The sequence below is a fragment of the Penicillium subrubescens genome (assembly GCF_028828155.1).
Source record: "Penicillium subrubescens strain IBT 31985 chromosome Unknown utg000002l_segment0_segment0, whole genome shotgun sequence".
NCBI classification, from domain to species: domain Eukaryota; kingdom Fungi; phylum Ascomycota; class Eurotiomycetes; order Eurotiales; family Aspergillaceae; genus Penicillium; species Penicillium subrubescens.
The window spans coordinates 1,526,131-1,539,949 of record NW_026643152.1 but is presented as its reverse complement, the minus strand read 5'-3'; the positions used below and the strand labels follow the sequence as shown (position 1 = coordinate 1,539,949).

The 13,819-nt window shown below is 49.7% G+C and overlaps 5 protein-coding genes across 5 annotated transcripts; 3 read left to right on the top strand and 2 right to left on the bottom strand.

The window, feature by feature from the left end:
- N7473_001940 (short-chain dehydrogenase) lies at nt 1-971 on the top strand (the record flags this gene model as incomplete). Its single annotated transcript, XM_057147880.1, has 3 exons — nt 1-327; nt 383-637; nt 684-971. The coding sequence occupies 3 exons, from the start codon at nt 1-3 to the stop codon at nt 969-971; spliced, it is 870 nt and encodes a 289-aa protein (XP_057011534.1).
- A 254-nt stretch (nt 972-1,225) lies between these two features.
- N7473_001939 (glycoside hydrolase family 92 protein) lies at nt 1,226-4,284 on the bottom strand. Its single transcript, XM_057147879.1, has 6 exons — nt 3,970-4,284; nt 3,879-3,911; nt 3,722-3,831; nt 2,843-3,669; nt 2,104-2,787; nt 1,226-2,047 (listed from the first exon to the last, which is right to left on the bottom strand). The coding sequence occupies exons 1-6, from the start codon at nt 4,109-4,111 to the stop codon at nt 1,465-1,467; spliced, it is 2,379 nt and encodes a 792-aa protein (XP_057011533.1). The 5' UTR covers nt 4,112-4,284; the 3' UTR covers nt 1,226-1,464.
- A 2,341-nt stretch (nt 4,285-6,625) lies between these two features.
- On the top strand, nt 6,626-8,988 carry N7473_001938 (Zn(II)2Cys6 transcription factor domain-containing protein; the record flags this gene model as incomplete). Its single annotated transcript, XM_057147878.1, has 5 exons — nt 6,626-6,682; nt 6,740-6,910; nt 6,964-7,490; nt 7,543-8,001; nt 8,058-8,988. The coding sequence occupies 5 exons, from the start codon at nt 6,626-6,628 to the stop codon at nt 8,986-8,988; spliced, it is 2,145 nt and encodes a 714-aa protein (XP_057011532.1).
- Nucleotides 8,989-10,306: 1,318 nt separating this feature from the next.
- On the top strand, nt 10,307-12,212 carry N7473_001937 (putative MFS transporter; the record flags this gene model as incomplete). The annotated part of the gene is made up of 5 exons (XM_057147877.1): nt 10,307-10,314; nt 10,444-10,585; nt 10,646-10,836; nt 10,891-11,140; nt 11,193-12,212. The coding sequence occupies 5 exons, from the start codon at nt 10,307-10,309 to the stop codon at nt 12,210-12,212; spliced, it is 1,611 nt and encodes a 536-aa protein (XP_057011531.1).
- A 157-nt stretch (nt 12,213-12,369) lies between these two features.
- Nucleotides 12,370-13,332, bottom strand: N7473_001936 (uncharacterized protein; the record flags this gene model as incomplete). The annotated part of the gene is made up of 1 exon (XM_057147876.1): nt 12,370-13,332. One exon carries the CDS (start codon nt 13,330-13,332, stop codon nt 12,370-12,372), a length of 963 nt encoding a protein of 320 aa, XP_057011530.1.
- Nucleotides 13,333-13,819: the final 487 nt, after the last annotated feature.

The following is a 13,819-nucleotide window of genomic DNA, read 5'->3' as shown; positions in this document are numbered from 1 at the left end:
ATGGCGACTAACATTAGCCGGTGGTCTAGGTTTGTGCCGTTTAGTTTGCGGACACAGGTGTCCGTTCCAGCAGACCATTCGCGTTCCGAACCCGGCGCTATCAGACAGTGTGCTCGAGATATTTCGAATGAACAACAAAGTTGTCATAATCACCGTGGTACTGGCGGACTTGGGTACCAAGATGCTCGTGGCCTGGTAGAAGCCGGCGTTAATGTTGCTTTGTGGTACTATGGGTCTTCTCAAGCCGAAAGCCTCGCCAAGTCACTTGAAAAGGACTTCAGAATCAAATCAAAAGCATACAAGTGCTCTGTGCAAAGTTTCGACGAGGTGCGTTCTACTTGTTGCCATATCTTTTTCCGACGTTAATCGTCAGTCCCCACAGGTCCAAGCGGCAACCAATGCTGTGGTCCACGACTTTGGTCGACTAGATGTAATGATCGCAAATGCTGGTATTCCATCGAAGGCTGGTGGTCTAGATGGCAAGCTGGAAGACTGGCATAAAGTTGTGGACATTGGCTTCAACGGAGCATACTATTGTGCTCGGGTTGCGGGTGAGATCTTTCGGAAGCAGGACTCAGGTAACATGACCTTTACGGCTTCCATGTCTGGCCATGCAGCAAATGTACCCCAGCAGCAGGTATGTCATCCATGAGTGAGGATCGTGGTTATACATCACTCTAAAGGCTTGTTATAACGCTGGCAAGGCAGGCGTCATTCATCTGGCAAAGTCACTGGCCGTGAAATGGGCTGATTTTGCTAGTGTCAACTGCGTCAGCCCCGGCTACGTCGACACACCCATCAGTGGAGACTTTTCATTCGAGATGAAAGAGGCGTGGTATAGTCTGACATCTTTGAGACGAGATGCAGATCCTCGCGAGCTGAAGGCTGTCTATTTGTATCTCGCGAGCGATGCCAGCACGTACACAACAGGGTCTGACATTGTGGTGGATGGTGGATATACTTGCCGGTAAAGAATGAACAGATAATTGCCGGATTTGGGGGGGGGGGGGGGGGGTGGTGTGGAATGGATCACCATGTACATCACTGACATGAAATTGTTGAGAGAAGGAGTCTTCGAATATAAATTCTAGAATAAATTCAAAAAGACCTACCAAGAGCGATATTGACATTGATTTGGGCGGAAACATGAATGGGATAAAAAGGAGCGTATCTTATCTTGACAGCGCCCACGGCACTGCTGGCACAGGAAGCGGAGAAAGAAAGAGGGAGACTGAGTCAATTGGTCTATCTAGAGCAAGGAGGCGAAGACGACTAGAAGAAGAAGAAGAAACAGAAGGGAGCAGAACAGGGTCTATAAGGCCCTGAAGCGAAAAGGAAGGGAACAGGCCTGGACCTGGCAGGAAATCACCAGCTTGCTTCATGCAGGGCCAAAGAAGACGACAAACCCTGCAAGCCCTATCGAGGTCAAAGGGATCGAGTCATCATATCTTGTGATTGATATTGTTACTTGTGATAGTTGCTCAGACTGGGTGGCAGATCTTCTGTCTGAGTCCCCCATTTGCTTTCAGTTAAGCCCAACTCCAGCTCGAGGACGCCACCCTGGGTAAAGAAGTCATGGGTGAGCCAATTTTTTGACCATGCCTCACCATTTAGCTTGGCACTCTGGATAAAGATGGACTTGTAGTTGGCATCGAAATTCACGTTCCGGATCGTGGCTGTTTTACCAGTGACAGCGTTTTTGATGCTCACTTCTTTGAAGTAGGGTGGAGTGATCAGGTAGACATCCTGTCCAGGAACAGGCCAAAGCCCCATCATACTCAGCATCACAAACGAGCCCATGGCACCACTATCATCATTCCCTGCGATACCGGCGGTTGTGGTGTTAAACTGAGACGGGATATAAAAGTGGCTGTATTTGGCAGATAGAGCGGGCCGACCGCTGTAGTGGAATTGGAACACGGTTAAGAATGCCTGCTCATCGCCCACATAGAGAAGACCAGATTCGTGAAGGAACTCCAATCGGGATGTGAATTGCTCTGCGCCACCAAGCGTTTTGATAAGAGCTCCCATATCATGAGGGGCATAGCTATTGAAAAATTGTTACCTAGATGAGCTTTGTGATAAACAATAAAAGAGACTCACAAGGTATAAAGCCAGGAGCTTCCTTCGTAGGTCTCATGACCACTGGGATTCAGATAGCAGGAAGTAAAGTTCAGCAGAGGGCTACAGAAGATTGGATCTTGGTAACCCCAGGTACCGTTCGTGTAGCGAGGCTGCAAGAATCCAGTGAAATTGGTGTCGGCACCATTGATACTGGACTTTTGATCCTCCTTGAACATGTGTGCCCAGTTCCCCGAGCGAGTGGTATACTTCTCGTAGTCTGCTTGCTTGCCCATACCCTTTGCCATCTCGGCAATGCAGAAGTCGTTGTACGCATATTCCACGGTACGCGAGATACTGCGAGTATGAGTCCCAACGCCATATGGGTCGTAATCGTCGGTGGGAATGTATCCGAGACTCTTCCAGCTTTGCAGCCCACCGCGTCCCTCGACATTCCAGTTCGCGGGCTCGACTTCTGCATCCTTCACAACAGCCTCGTAGGCAGTGTCCCAGTCAATCCCATCAACCTTCTTCAGATAGGCGTCGGCCATGAGGACATCGGCATTAGAGCCTCCCTGTGTGTAACCCTTGCAAAGTGACATCCGGCAGTCAGGAAGGTACCCCTCGTGGCGGTAAATGTCAAGAAGACTTCGCATCATCAGGGATTGTGAAAGAGGGTCAACCAATGTCAATAGAGGATGAATACTGCGGTATGAGTCCCAAATACTAATGAATTTGATCAGTTACAATTTTCTTGTAGGGCTTTGAAAGATGCTCTTACCAGTAGTAGCTGTCATAGTACGGCTCATCACTTTCCCACAAGGGATTCTCACCGGTATAGTCCTGAGGACTAATAAGAGACCGATATGCTCCACTCCAGAAGACTGTTTGAAGGTCTTTCGAGACTCCATCCGCGTCAACAGAGACAACACTCAGTTTCTTCCTCCAAGCATCTTCGGCCGCAGATCTGGTGCCATCAAAGTCGAAGTTGGGTTGCTCCCGTTCGGCATTAGCGCACGCTTGTTTGACATTCATGAAGCTCACGCCAACGCGAGCTAAAATCGTATTGTCTTTGGGAGCGTGGAATCGAGCAAATGTACCCGCAGATAGGGTGTCGGGGCTATTTGTACCATCAGCCCGCAATGAAACGGTTTTCCTGGTGGTGTTGGCTCGGTTCTTGGTCCAAACACCGGTATCACGAAGCTCTGCACCCTTAAAGTCAACACAAAAATGGAGATCATAGCTTCCAATGCCAAAGCTAGGGTTGAAGGTGCCATTTCCTGTCAGGCGGCCGTTGGAAGAGTCAACATCAGCAAACCCATTGGTTCGCGACTGTGGCAAATCTATCAAATCCACTAGTACCACTGGGCTCAGCGACTCGGATGACGCTCCATCAAAGGTGAAACGATACAGAGCGGATCGGTTGGTGGTAGTCATTTCTGCCTGGACACCATTTGCCAGTGAGATGCTAAAATATCCCGGGCGGGCCTTGGCTGAGTCCCTCTTCCATACAACCGCTCTGTCGTTGAGCTGCCACTTGCATTGGTTGATATCATCGTTTGGGCAAGAAGGCTGGGCGAATATCGGAAAGTTTCCCAGAGATGGGGACTGCAAAGTGTCAGATCTTTATCGGTTTCTCAAATTTCAAGATGTTACTCACGCCACCAGTGCCAGAGTCATGCATATGGGAGAACCCGGTGACAACCGTTGTATCATATGCGAAGCCTGCCTGGTTCTCACCTACTGTATCGGCGACAGCCTTTGCCATTCCTGTTACCCGTTAGAACAGAATAGATTGCGAGTGGCTCGGTACTCACCAAATGGCAAGGTTGCTCCAGGGAAAACGTGGCCTGGCAGAGACACTCATTAGCTGTTGAGGTAGAGGTAAACGGCTCCAGGTTTTCGCACCTCCGTTAGCCGTCCCAATAAGAGGGTCGACATAGTCCAGAACATCAAAGCTATCCGTTGAACCAACCGCAGCCGCTAGGGAAATTGAGCCGTAGAGAGCCGTGATTAATATCCCGGTGGGATGGGTTTTTGACGGTAGCATGTTTGCTTGAGCTGTTGAGCTGGCCCGCCGATCCCAACGCGCAATCAAGGGTGAGCAAATAGAACAGGCTCCAAATGTCGATAATGTCGTAAAAACACGCGTGTCACGCAGGAATCAAGCTTCTCAGTACAGTTTTCACAGTCGCGGGGAGAGCATTCCACGCGTCTCGATCGACAGGGTTGCGGCCCCCTTTCTAGGCTCGCCCAGCTATTTAAACTGCGATCTCAGACATCTGGACTAGACCCCTCCAGCGAGGGGTGTAACATCGACTGCTGCATGGTGTCACATCTGTTCCCCGTCATTGGCAACACCAGCGACAAGCGACAGTGTACTGTAGCAACAAGCGTGCAGCGGGCGCGTGGGTCCCCCGAGCTCAAAGTGTACCTATCTAGCAGCTGCAGCGGCATTGACTGCAGCGATAGGCAAGCTTCATACTCGAAAGAGTAACCCGGCAAAAAGGGAATATGGCCGTAGAAGTGCAACTTGCAGGGTTCTCTAGGGGAGCGCTGATCCTTATTGCTTTTTGGACAAATTGGGCGAATGAATTACCCCGAGCTGCGGGGAACGCAGGCCCCCTGATTTGCAAGAGTCGTGGGTTTTCCATCGAGTGGGGAATTGACATCAACCTGGTTTTCATCGCGCATGTAACCTCCGCACGCTACCTCGAGGTCAAAAGGTAATCTTTGAAAGAGGGGTTGGGGATGATCGAGGAGTGTACAGCCAGAAGCTACACTTTCGGATGTTTCCCGATCTATCGGCTACCCGCAGCCATCGAACAACAAACAAACAAATAACACATACAGTATAAAGGGATCCAATAAGCCCTACGTCTACATGATCAACTCATGGAACTACAGTTGGTCGATATTTTATGTCATGTTGTTGGAATTTTCCTTCCGGGCAAAAATTCACTGTGCAATTCATCTATACTTTCGCTAAGGCCCTTATGTGAAGATATAGGTCGGGTGTTACCACATCACAACTTCCCCAAAGTGTGTTTATGGTTCTTTCTCTCTCATAAATGCAACCCTGAACAATCCCTCAGTGTAAAGGGAACTGATTGACTCGAGGACTGCATATAACTGGATCTAATCTGTTGATCCTGACGAACATCCTGGCTAGCAATAGACCTGCACTGTCCTAATCTTATGAAATGCATAATATCGTAGTCAACTTGACCATCAAATAAGATCCAGGACAATGCTATCCCAGGATCTCCCACTGGTATCAGGTGATGGCCGTGGAATAGGTGAGAAAGTAGAGGGAGTTAAAAATGTTGGCTCTCTTGAAGGTAGACGGGAATTGAGGTACGTTCGAATCTGAATGTTCTCAGTCTGGACCCTTGAAAATTCCTCTCGAAGAACTGCTGCTTTCTGGAGCAGCGACCGGTGTGATTGAACTTCTTGCATCATTGAATGAAGCTGATAGATAAAGTCTGGATTACCGGACATATCCTGCCGGTCTGGTTGAGCTAGAAGGCCCAGTATGTGTGGGTACATATCCGCGATCGGTGATAAATTTGTGGATGAATGATCATGCTCAAAGGCATCGGTACCCTCCGGTCTAAAGTCCATTGCTGAAGAAACCCCCGGGATATTGCTCATACCCGGCCATGGAGATGCTCGAGCACTGCCCGAGGCACCTCTGTAAGAAGGTGAAATGAAGCCCGAGGGGGCAGTGGGAGTCGTGTCTTTCGAAATACTTGAAGATGATGTTGCGGGAGGTGAAGGCGGCACCCGGTCCCAACCCTTCGCCTTGCATGATGGGCAGTGGAAGCTCTCAAGTGGTATCGGAGGTGCAGTAGTTGGCAGGCACTGTGCATGGTAGGATCTACAGCACGTTTCACAGCCCATCAAATTCTCCGGGAGATAACACCCTGAGCAGACAAAGACATGTTCTCTTCCAGCAGCTAAGAATAATCAGTCAGTATAAATACTTCTTGTAGGGTAAACCTTAGGAAAAAATAATCATACTGATCCAGTCATGATATATTCGGCTTTGCTCCTGTTCCGGGAGGCCATAAGGTTTTGATGAGGAGTGCGATGCCGTCTCTCGTTCCCGATGGGGGCTGGCCCGATATGCTATCGGATCTGCTTCTATCGACTGCCTCACAGTTCGAATAGAATATCCCTGGATATCGTGGTTTGAATTCGATTCCTGAGATGTCCGCAGCATGATTTTCCTTGGAGAGAATCAAGAACCTGGAGCAGCTAAGGCTCGAAGGAAAATAGTCGCAGACCGGCTGCTACGATGCCGAACGAGCCGGCTTGCCGAATCTGAGCCGAGACATCTCCGTGCTTATCTAATATGATCCCTTGATGAGCGTCATAATGTTTGTTCTGTGTCGATACTTCCAAGCGTTCGCAGCTCCTTAGGCTAAATTTGGGAATTGCAGAATTCCGGGCGTGTAAGGTCAAGGGACGTTGCTGGGATATTTTTGTACTACGAGGGAAATCGCGCGCAGCCAACGAAACGTGGCAGTGGTGGGATCACCATCTTCTTGTGAATCGCACAATGCCAGGAGTTCCCTCTAATAAGGCATGCGAGCGGTGTAAGAAGAGACATCTGAAGGTATGTCTGTGCTACTGAAATTTTCTACTTTGAAAAGCTTTAACTGATCAGTTCCAGTGTGATGAGACGCGTCCCCAGTGCCAGCGGTGTGTCACTGCCGGCGTGGAATGTCCAGGCTATGTCCAGACACGCAAGTTCATTGATCAAGGTGCTACAGTGAGGCGTAGGTATGCTCCATATCAAGAGAGTCATGCAAAGCCAAGCATATCAGCAGCCAGTATTGGCCAGGTTTGTTACATACAAGTCTACCTGCCAAGCTGGGAACTGATGTTGTCAAATAGGTAGATGAGCACCCGCCTAGTGTGGTACAGAACGAAGGCCAACTGTCAGTCAGCCAGGACAGGCCAGGTGAAGCTCCATCTGATAGTGGGAATGTGGGCACTACATTCAGCTTCCAGCTGGAACCGTCAAGAACAGACTTTGGGACCGACATCCCAATGGCTGAGGTGACCAGCTCTGCAATTCAGCCGGGTATCGCAGCTGGTGCGACTCCCTCGGGTACCCAAATTATCCCAGGGTCCCAATATGGCCCAGACATCAATCGGATTGCTGGGAGCTCGACAAGAAGCCCCCTGCAAAACGCCGAAGTGTCAGGCAATGCAATCATGGGGCTTACTCCAACCCTTGAAAAAAGTTATAATATTCCGCCTCCTGACCGTCATTATTATGGGAGACAATTTACTTCAGAGAGTCCGTCTCAACGAAGCGAGAAAGAAGAATTCCAGGACATTTTCTCCGAACTAATGACAGGCACAGAGCATGAGATAGCCTTTCTTACCCGTCATTTCGCAGAAGTGTTGGGTCCCTGGTAGGCCTATGATTATGACTCCACTGTCTACTTTGATATTGATAAATAATAGGCTGGATTTATCCGACGCTGGAAAATTCTTCTCGGTTTACGTCCCGATCCGGGCTCTCAATTGTCAATCTCTGAAATACGCCATCGCAGCTTCGGCAGCCAAACAACTTGGACGAGTGAAAGGGTCCAAATCATGCACTGGGCGAGGCACGTTTACCAGTCCTGCGACGACCGAGACATATCCAAATGCTGAGCAAGTGGACTGGTTTCTCAAGGCGGCCAACTACTACTATCTTTCAGTGTCGGATCTGACCACATCCACTTCCGATGGCTATTCCGTTGTATCTACATCGGCTGTTCTCGACTCGCCTATTGACTTGGTCGGGCGGTGGCTGAACACACAGTCTGTCCAGAACCTTGATGACGGAGCACTTTTGCGGAAGACCGAGGAGACTTTGGCAACGGTAACCATTCTGACATTATATAAGTTGTTGGACGCGAAAGGAGAGGAGTGGCACATGTATGTCATCTTGTCAAGTCGAGCTTTGCTTTCATTCTGCTTACAATGAAGCATAGGTACCTCACAGGTATTCGCCAAGTCTTCAATTCACTCCTTCAAATGAAGCAGAAGAACTCGACCTTCTTCTCTCACGGCATCCGAGCATGTTTCTGGAATTTCTCTCGCCAGGATTATCTTGGGTCATACTACATCCGTTCGCCTACACATTTTGATCCTACAAATTTGCCTCTTTGGCGCGCAGCGGGGATATCAATCGACGAGCTAGAGAAATTCCACATCATCGCAAGCGGGTCGATTGATTTATCTCAGGAAGACCAAACATCCAATGGGCTATGCTGGCTTGTTTCCAAGGTCGTCAATTTCCTCGCTAAGTCCAAACAATCCCAGATTGCCCAGTGGACGGGTTCTCCACCGGAAACTTCATCCGGCCCACAAGATACGCCCACCAGTTCCAGTCAACAAACGTCCTATCCTGACACAAACGTCTGGTTAGACCTGTGCTTTGAATTTCAAACTTGGTTCGAGGGTGTCCCGGAGACAATTCGCCCATGTGTGCGGATTGAGCACCCCAGAGATGTGTCGAAGCCACCAGACGGCAGCCAAATCCCTTTCCCCGAGGTTTTCCACAGCTTACCAACATGCGCGGCTGCTATGCAGCACTACCACTTTGGGAGAATTGCATTATTGTTGAACCGCCCGCAGGACGTTATAAGTGGACCAAGCACCGCTTTCGACCGTCTCCAAGGCTATCGAGAAGTCACCAAAGAAGTCGAGTACCGCAGCCGAGAAGTGTGTGGTATTGCCTTAGGGCGGCCGCATAGCGAAGTGCGGATCTATATGATACCACTCTTGTTTGCTGTGGGCCAATGTTTGGAAAGTGCGAACGAGCGCCAGATTATTGTGGACCTTTTGCGAGGCGTCGAGGCAGATCTGGGTTGGGCTACGGAATACGCAGTGGAGAAACTCCACTCTTCATGGAATCGATGAGGTTAACAAACCAGCGTTTGGGCTATGGTTCTCATTCTCAGCTTCATCGATTCATCATAGTACATATTGCCATTTACCGTCGTACTATTCAACAATGGGGTTTTGTATCTCAATATACGAGATTCTCTTTTGAAGGTCGCTAGTGGCTTGCTTATTGAAGCGGAATTCCTCCGTTGGAGAAACGGCGTTACCACAAACTCGGGATTTCACTCAGCTCCGAAAGGCGTATATCTTGTCCTTGTACTTACAGACTACTCCTAATCGCAATAGATAATAAAGATGCGACGACCATGACTTAACACCCAATTAGGCTGCACGTGCTGAATGCTGATCGGCTCAATATCAGTATCAGAGCATCTAAAAAGCTCCGAAGGAACAGAGAATGTGTACTCTGAAAATCATTCTTGAACTAGAAACTGATCTTCCTGATGGTCACTCCCCGTGGGATTTAGTAATAATTGTCAAATAGTCGCAATCAAGATTCTCGGCTTCGTCAACAGCCGAGTCAAACACTTTCGGCATCTCATAACCTACAAAGATCCCGACAAGCAACACGAGCTAAACCCACAGTTCTCGCCGCTCCTTTTGTTAGTCGCCAAAGCCACCAGCAAAGCTAACAGGCTATGGAACTAACATGACGACACCATTCAAGAGCAGTCCAACCCGACATAACCCATATTTTTCGCCCGAGAGCAGCTCCGTTATCCCAAACAAGTAAACGCGGCCAAATGCCGCGGGGTATTACCGAGTACGTTTTCGTGGCAAAGGTAGGCGACCTTCCAAGAGTCAGAACCGTCGCGACTCGCGAATAGGAGGATCGCTCGGTGATGTGGGTGTGCGGGGAGGAATCTGGGGTCAAAGTGGGGTTCTTTAGGGTGATAGTGGGCATTTATTGATCAAACCATGCGCTCGCTATTGCTCTCTAGTCCGAACAAGGTAGCTCAGAAGTTAAACCCACTTATCCAAAAAGTATGACGGTGGGGGTGTTACTGGTTATCTGGATAAAAGGGGCTTCTACGGTAAATATACGGTGCTGGCATGATGGGGTAAACTCGACTTTGCTACTGTTCTACTCGGTCCTTGTGGGGTTCGGTAATCCCCAACTAGACATTCCCGGCCCAATTCCGCGCATATAACCTGTATGGGAACTTGGTCGCATGGGTACTTAAAATAATGTATTCCCCTATGTTGCAGCGGTCTTGATAGTCAGCCAGTCGAGCTAGTCTCCTCGGCCATTTTTTCAGATCAAGATTGACCAAGATTCTTAAAATCCACCCAGCCTGAAGACGCAATTGGTTCAACATGGAGATGAACTATGATGAACGTGTTAGTACCTCTCGTCGATGTTATCTATATAGAATGATTACTGACAGGTTTTCTTCGCCACCTAGGCCCTCCATCAGTATGCATGCCTGTCCCATCACTACTAGATTCTATCTAACTTGCTCTAAACAGAATTGAGGAGGAGCTAGGCACGACCATATATCCCGGGACGGAAATTATGGCCGATGTAGGCACCCATCACTTCGTGAAGTCCTCAGCCAAGTCCGACCGGGTGCTGGTTCCTCAGCCCTCGCAAGATCCTCATGATCCTCTGGTCAGTATTCCAGGAGCACCAACCAGCTGAGATATTATCTAACGAGTCGATCGAATCCAGAATTGGAACCGTTTCTGGAAGTTGAGCGCTATGGCTATATCCACTGCAACGTCTTTCAGTCAAGGTCTGGGACCTCTTGCTTTGGCACCCATGTTCCCACAATTGATGGAGTCATTCAATTCGGATCTTGCCGGCGTGGTGCAATTCACGGGAGTTTGTATTCTGGTGCTGGGGTTCAGCAATTTCTTCTGGTATGTTGTCCTGTATTGTGACTGAGAATCATCGCTTACCCTCGTGTGCAATAGGATCCCTATCCAAACATCCTACGGTCGACGACCCGTCCTGATCTTCTCGACCTTGATCTGCCTGGTCAGCAACATCTGGCGGGCACTTGCAACTTCATACGGTAGCTACATGGGTGCATGCGTTCTCAATGGGTTTGGTGCTGGTCCAGCAGAGACTTCCCAGCCCGAGATCATCGCAGATATCATGTTCCTCCACGAGCGAGGTGCCTATAACACGCTGTACTTTACTGCCTACTTTGGATCTTTGATGGTAAGTCTCTTGCTCTTGTGTGTGGTAGGAAGCGATACTGATGTCTTAATAGGTTGGTCCAATCATTGCTGGGCCTATGGCTGAGCATATCGGCTGGCGTAGTTTCTTCTGGCTGAACGTCGGTGTCCTTGGCGTTGTGCTTCTCTTCCAAATCTTCCTCTTCCCCGAGACTAAATGGCACCGTGTTCATCCTGATGAGGTTGCCCATGAGGCTACAACTTCGGCGAATGATGACTCAGAGAACGAAAAGCCAGTGGAGGCCACCCAGCAAGAAAATGTCAATGTGGAAGATGCCTCTGAGCGAGATCCATATCTACATAAAGGCCATCCTTCCAAGCAGCAGTTCAAGCTCTGGCAGCTGGACGGAAACAACATCAAGACTGTTCTGCTCAGCTTCTGGGTCCCATGGAAGCTATTAAGCTTCCCGATCGTCGAGCTGGCGGCCTTTATTGTGTCTTGGTCGGCTAGTTGTTTCTTGACGCTGAACCTCACTCAAAGCCAGGCATTTGCCGAGCCTCCGTACAATTTCAACAGTCAAACTATCGGCTTCTTCAACTTTGCTATCCTTGTCGGAGCGTTCATCGGCTTGGCCACCAATGGACCTTTCTCAGATTGGATCTCCATGAAAGCCACTCGCAAGAACCGAGGTATTCGTGAGCCGGAGATGCGATTGCCCGCTATCGCGATCTATATGGTAATCATGATCATTGGAAACTTTGTGGTCGCGTTTGGGTATGAGTATAAATGGGACTGGCGGATCATTGTCATCATCGGATATACAGCGGCTGGTATCCAAGTCGCTGCGCTGCCTGCTATCGCAAGTACTTATGCGGTGGACAGCTACAAGCCTGTTGCAGGCTCGATCTTCGTCTCCATCACCGTTAACAAGAACTTGTGGGGATACGGCTTCAGCAAGTTCATCACCCCGTGGATTGAGCAGAGTGGGTATATCAAGCCTATCATGTTGAACATGAGTTTGACAGCCCTGTGGTGTCTCTGCGCGATTCCATTCTACATTTATGGAAAGAGATTCAGAGGATGGACGGCCAAGTCCTCGGTGCATAAGATGTAAGCTGCGGGGCGTCATGTCGCAGGCTAATGGACAATTCAACTTCAAATAAGATTTTTCTTCTCCGTGTCCTCTTTCAAATGTGACGGTTGGCGTAGCCATAACCGCTCTCTTGGTATCAAAATAAATAAAATGCATAGCCATCCCGCCGTAAAAATGCTTAAAAATCGTCGTCATCGGGATCATAAAGGTCGAGGTCCAGAGTAGCCTTCGGTTTAGGCTTGGGTGCGGGCGCTGGTGCTGACGCAGGTGCTGGGGCTGGTAGTCTTGCTGTGACAGGAGCAGGGGGAGCAGCCGGCGCTGCAGTCTTCGCGACCTCGTCCGGCTTTGGTTCTGTCGGTTGCACTGGCGCTGCTGGGGCTGGTGATTCGGTAACCTCCAGACCTTCTGCCTCACGGATCAATCGCTCCACCTCCTTTTCACGGTCGGTACCCTCGGCGGGGATCTTGCCCATCAAGCCCATGCGTATCCGGTCCTCCGGGGGGTAGGGCAACAGATTCACCTCGCGAGTGACGTTCGCCGAATCATCGAGCCACTGCGTCGCATTCTTCGTCACCGATGAGACAGGTTCTGCACCGCCTTCCTCTGTGCCTATCTCGCCGTTCGTGTCCGTCATCATCACATCCTTGTCCGCAATCTGTGGTCGCGTGTCCTGGCGGGCTCCCAGTCCGGCACCTTTGGCGACATCAGCTGCGGCTTCCTGGTTATACTTGCTGATGCGACGCGCAAAGTCTAGAAGTAATCGGTAGTCGATCTCTTTGCGGGCGGCTGCCCTGCTCTTGGCCGCCTCGCTTTCGTCCTCTGAGTCCAGGTCGCTGTCGATCTCTTCGTCGTCGCCGCAAGCAGTCCTGATCTCCTTGTCGAACCCTTCGAGATCCCTCACAATGTCTTTCACACGTTCTTCCAGCCTCTCCGCCTCAGACCGTAGCCGTAGAATCTTGGCGTAGTTTTCTTGGTGGAGTCGAAGGGTGTCGATGGAGGAGGATAGCGTGTCGTCAGCTTCGAGTAGGGCAACTGCAGCGGCCGGCGCTCCAGCTGCTCCCGGAGATGTCGTGAGATGTTTCAGGAGAGTATTGAGTTTCGACTCGACGTCAGTCAGAGAAGACTGCATAAGCGCATTCATTTTGGAGGTGTGCGCGGAAGGAGCGCGCGCCCTCTGAGAGTGAATTGCCGATGGCAGACTGGTTCTTAAGGGGCAGAGAAAGGTGAAAATGGAACTGAGCGTCTAATCAGTGCTTTCGATGCTATGCACCCGGTGCTTGAGAGGAGACTTTGCTTCAGAATATGAGCGAGTGCATTAGAAAGTGTAAGAGCACAACAAGGCGGCAGATGAGAGCTCAGTTGAGCGGAGCTACGGAGTCGGTCAGGACCGGCAGTACCATTTACTAGTGGGGCATGGTATACTTCTCTTTTGATACTTTTGAGCAGACTTCTTCTACTTTCTTGTTCGTTGATAATTCCATTTCATATTGATGAGAGACCATGAACCTTGGAATTCTTGCTAGTATTGATAGATTACATATTGTAATTTGCTGTATCACATATCATCCCTTTAGATTCAGTTTCGCCCAACTTGCTTGTGGCCCTAACCCTCTGTTTGTCGAAGACGT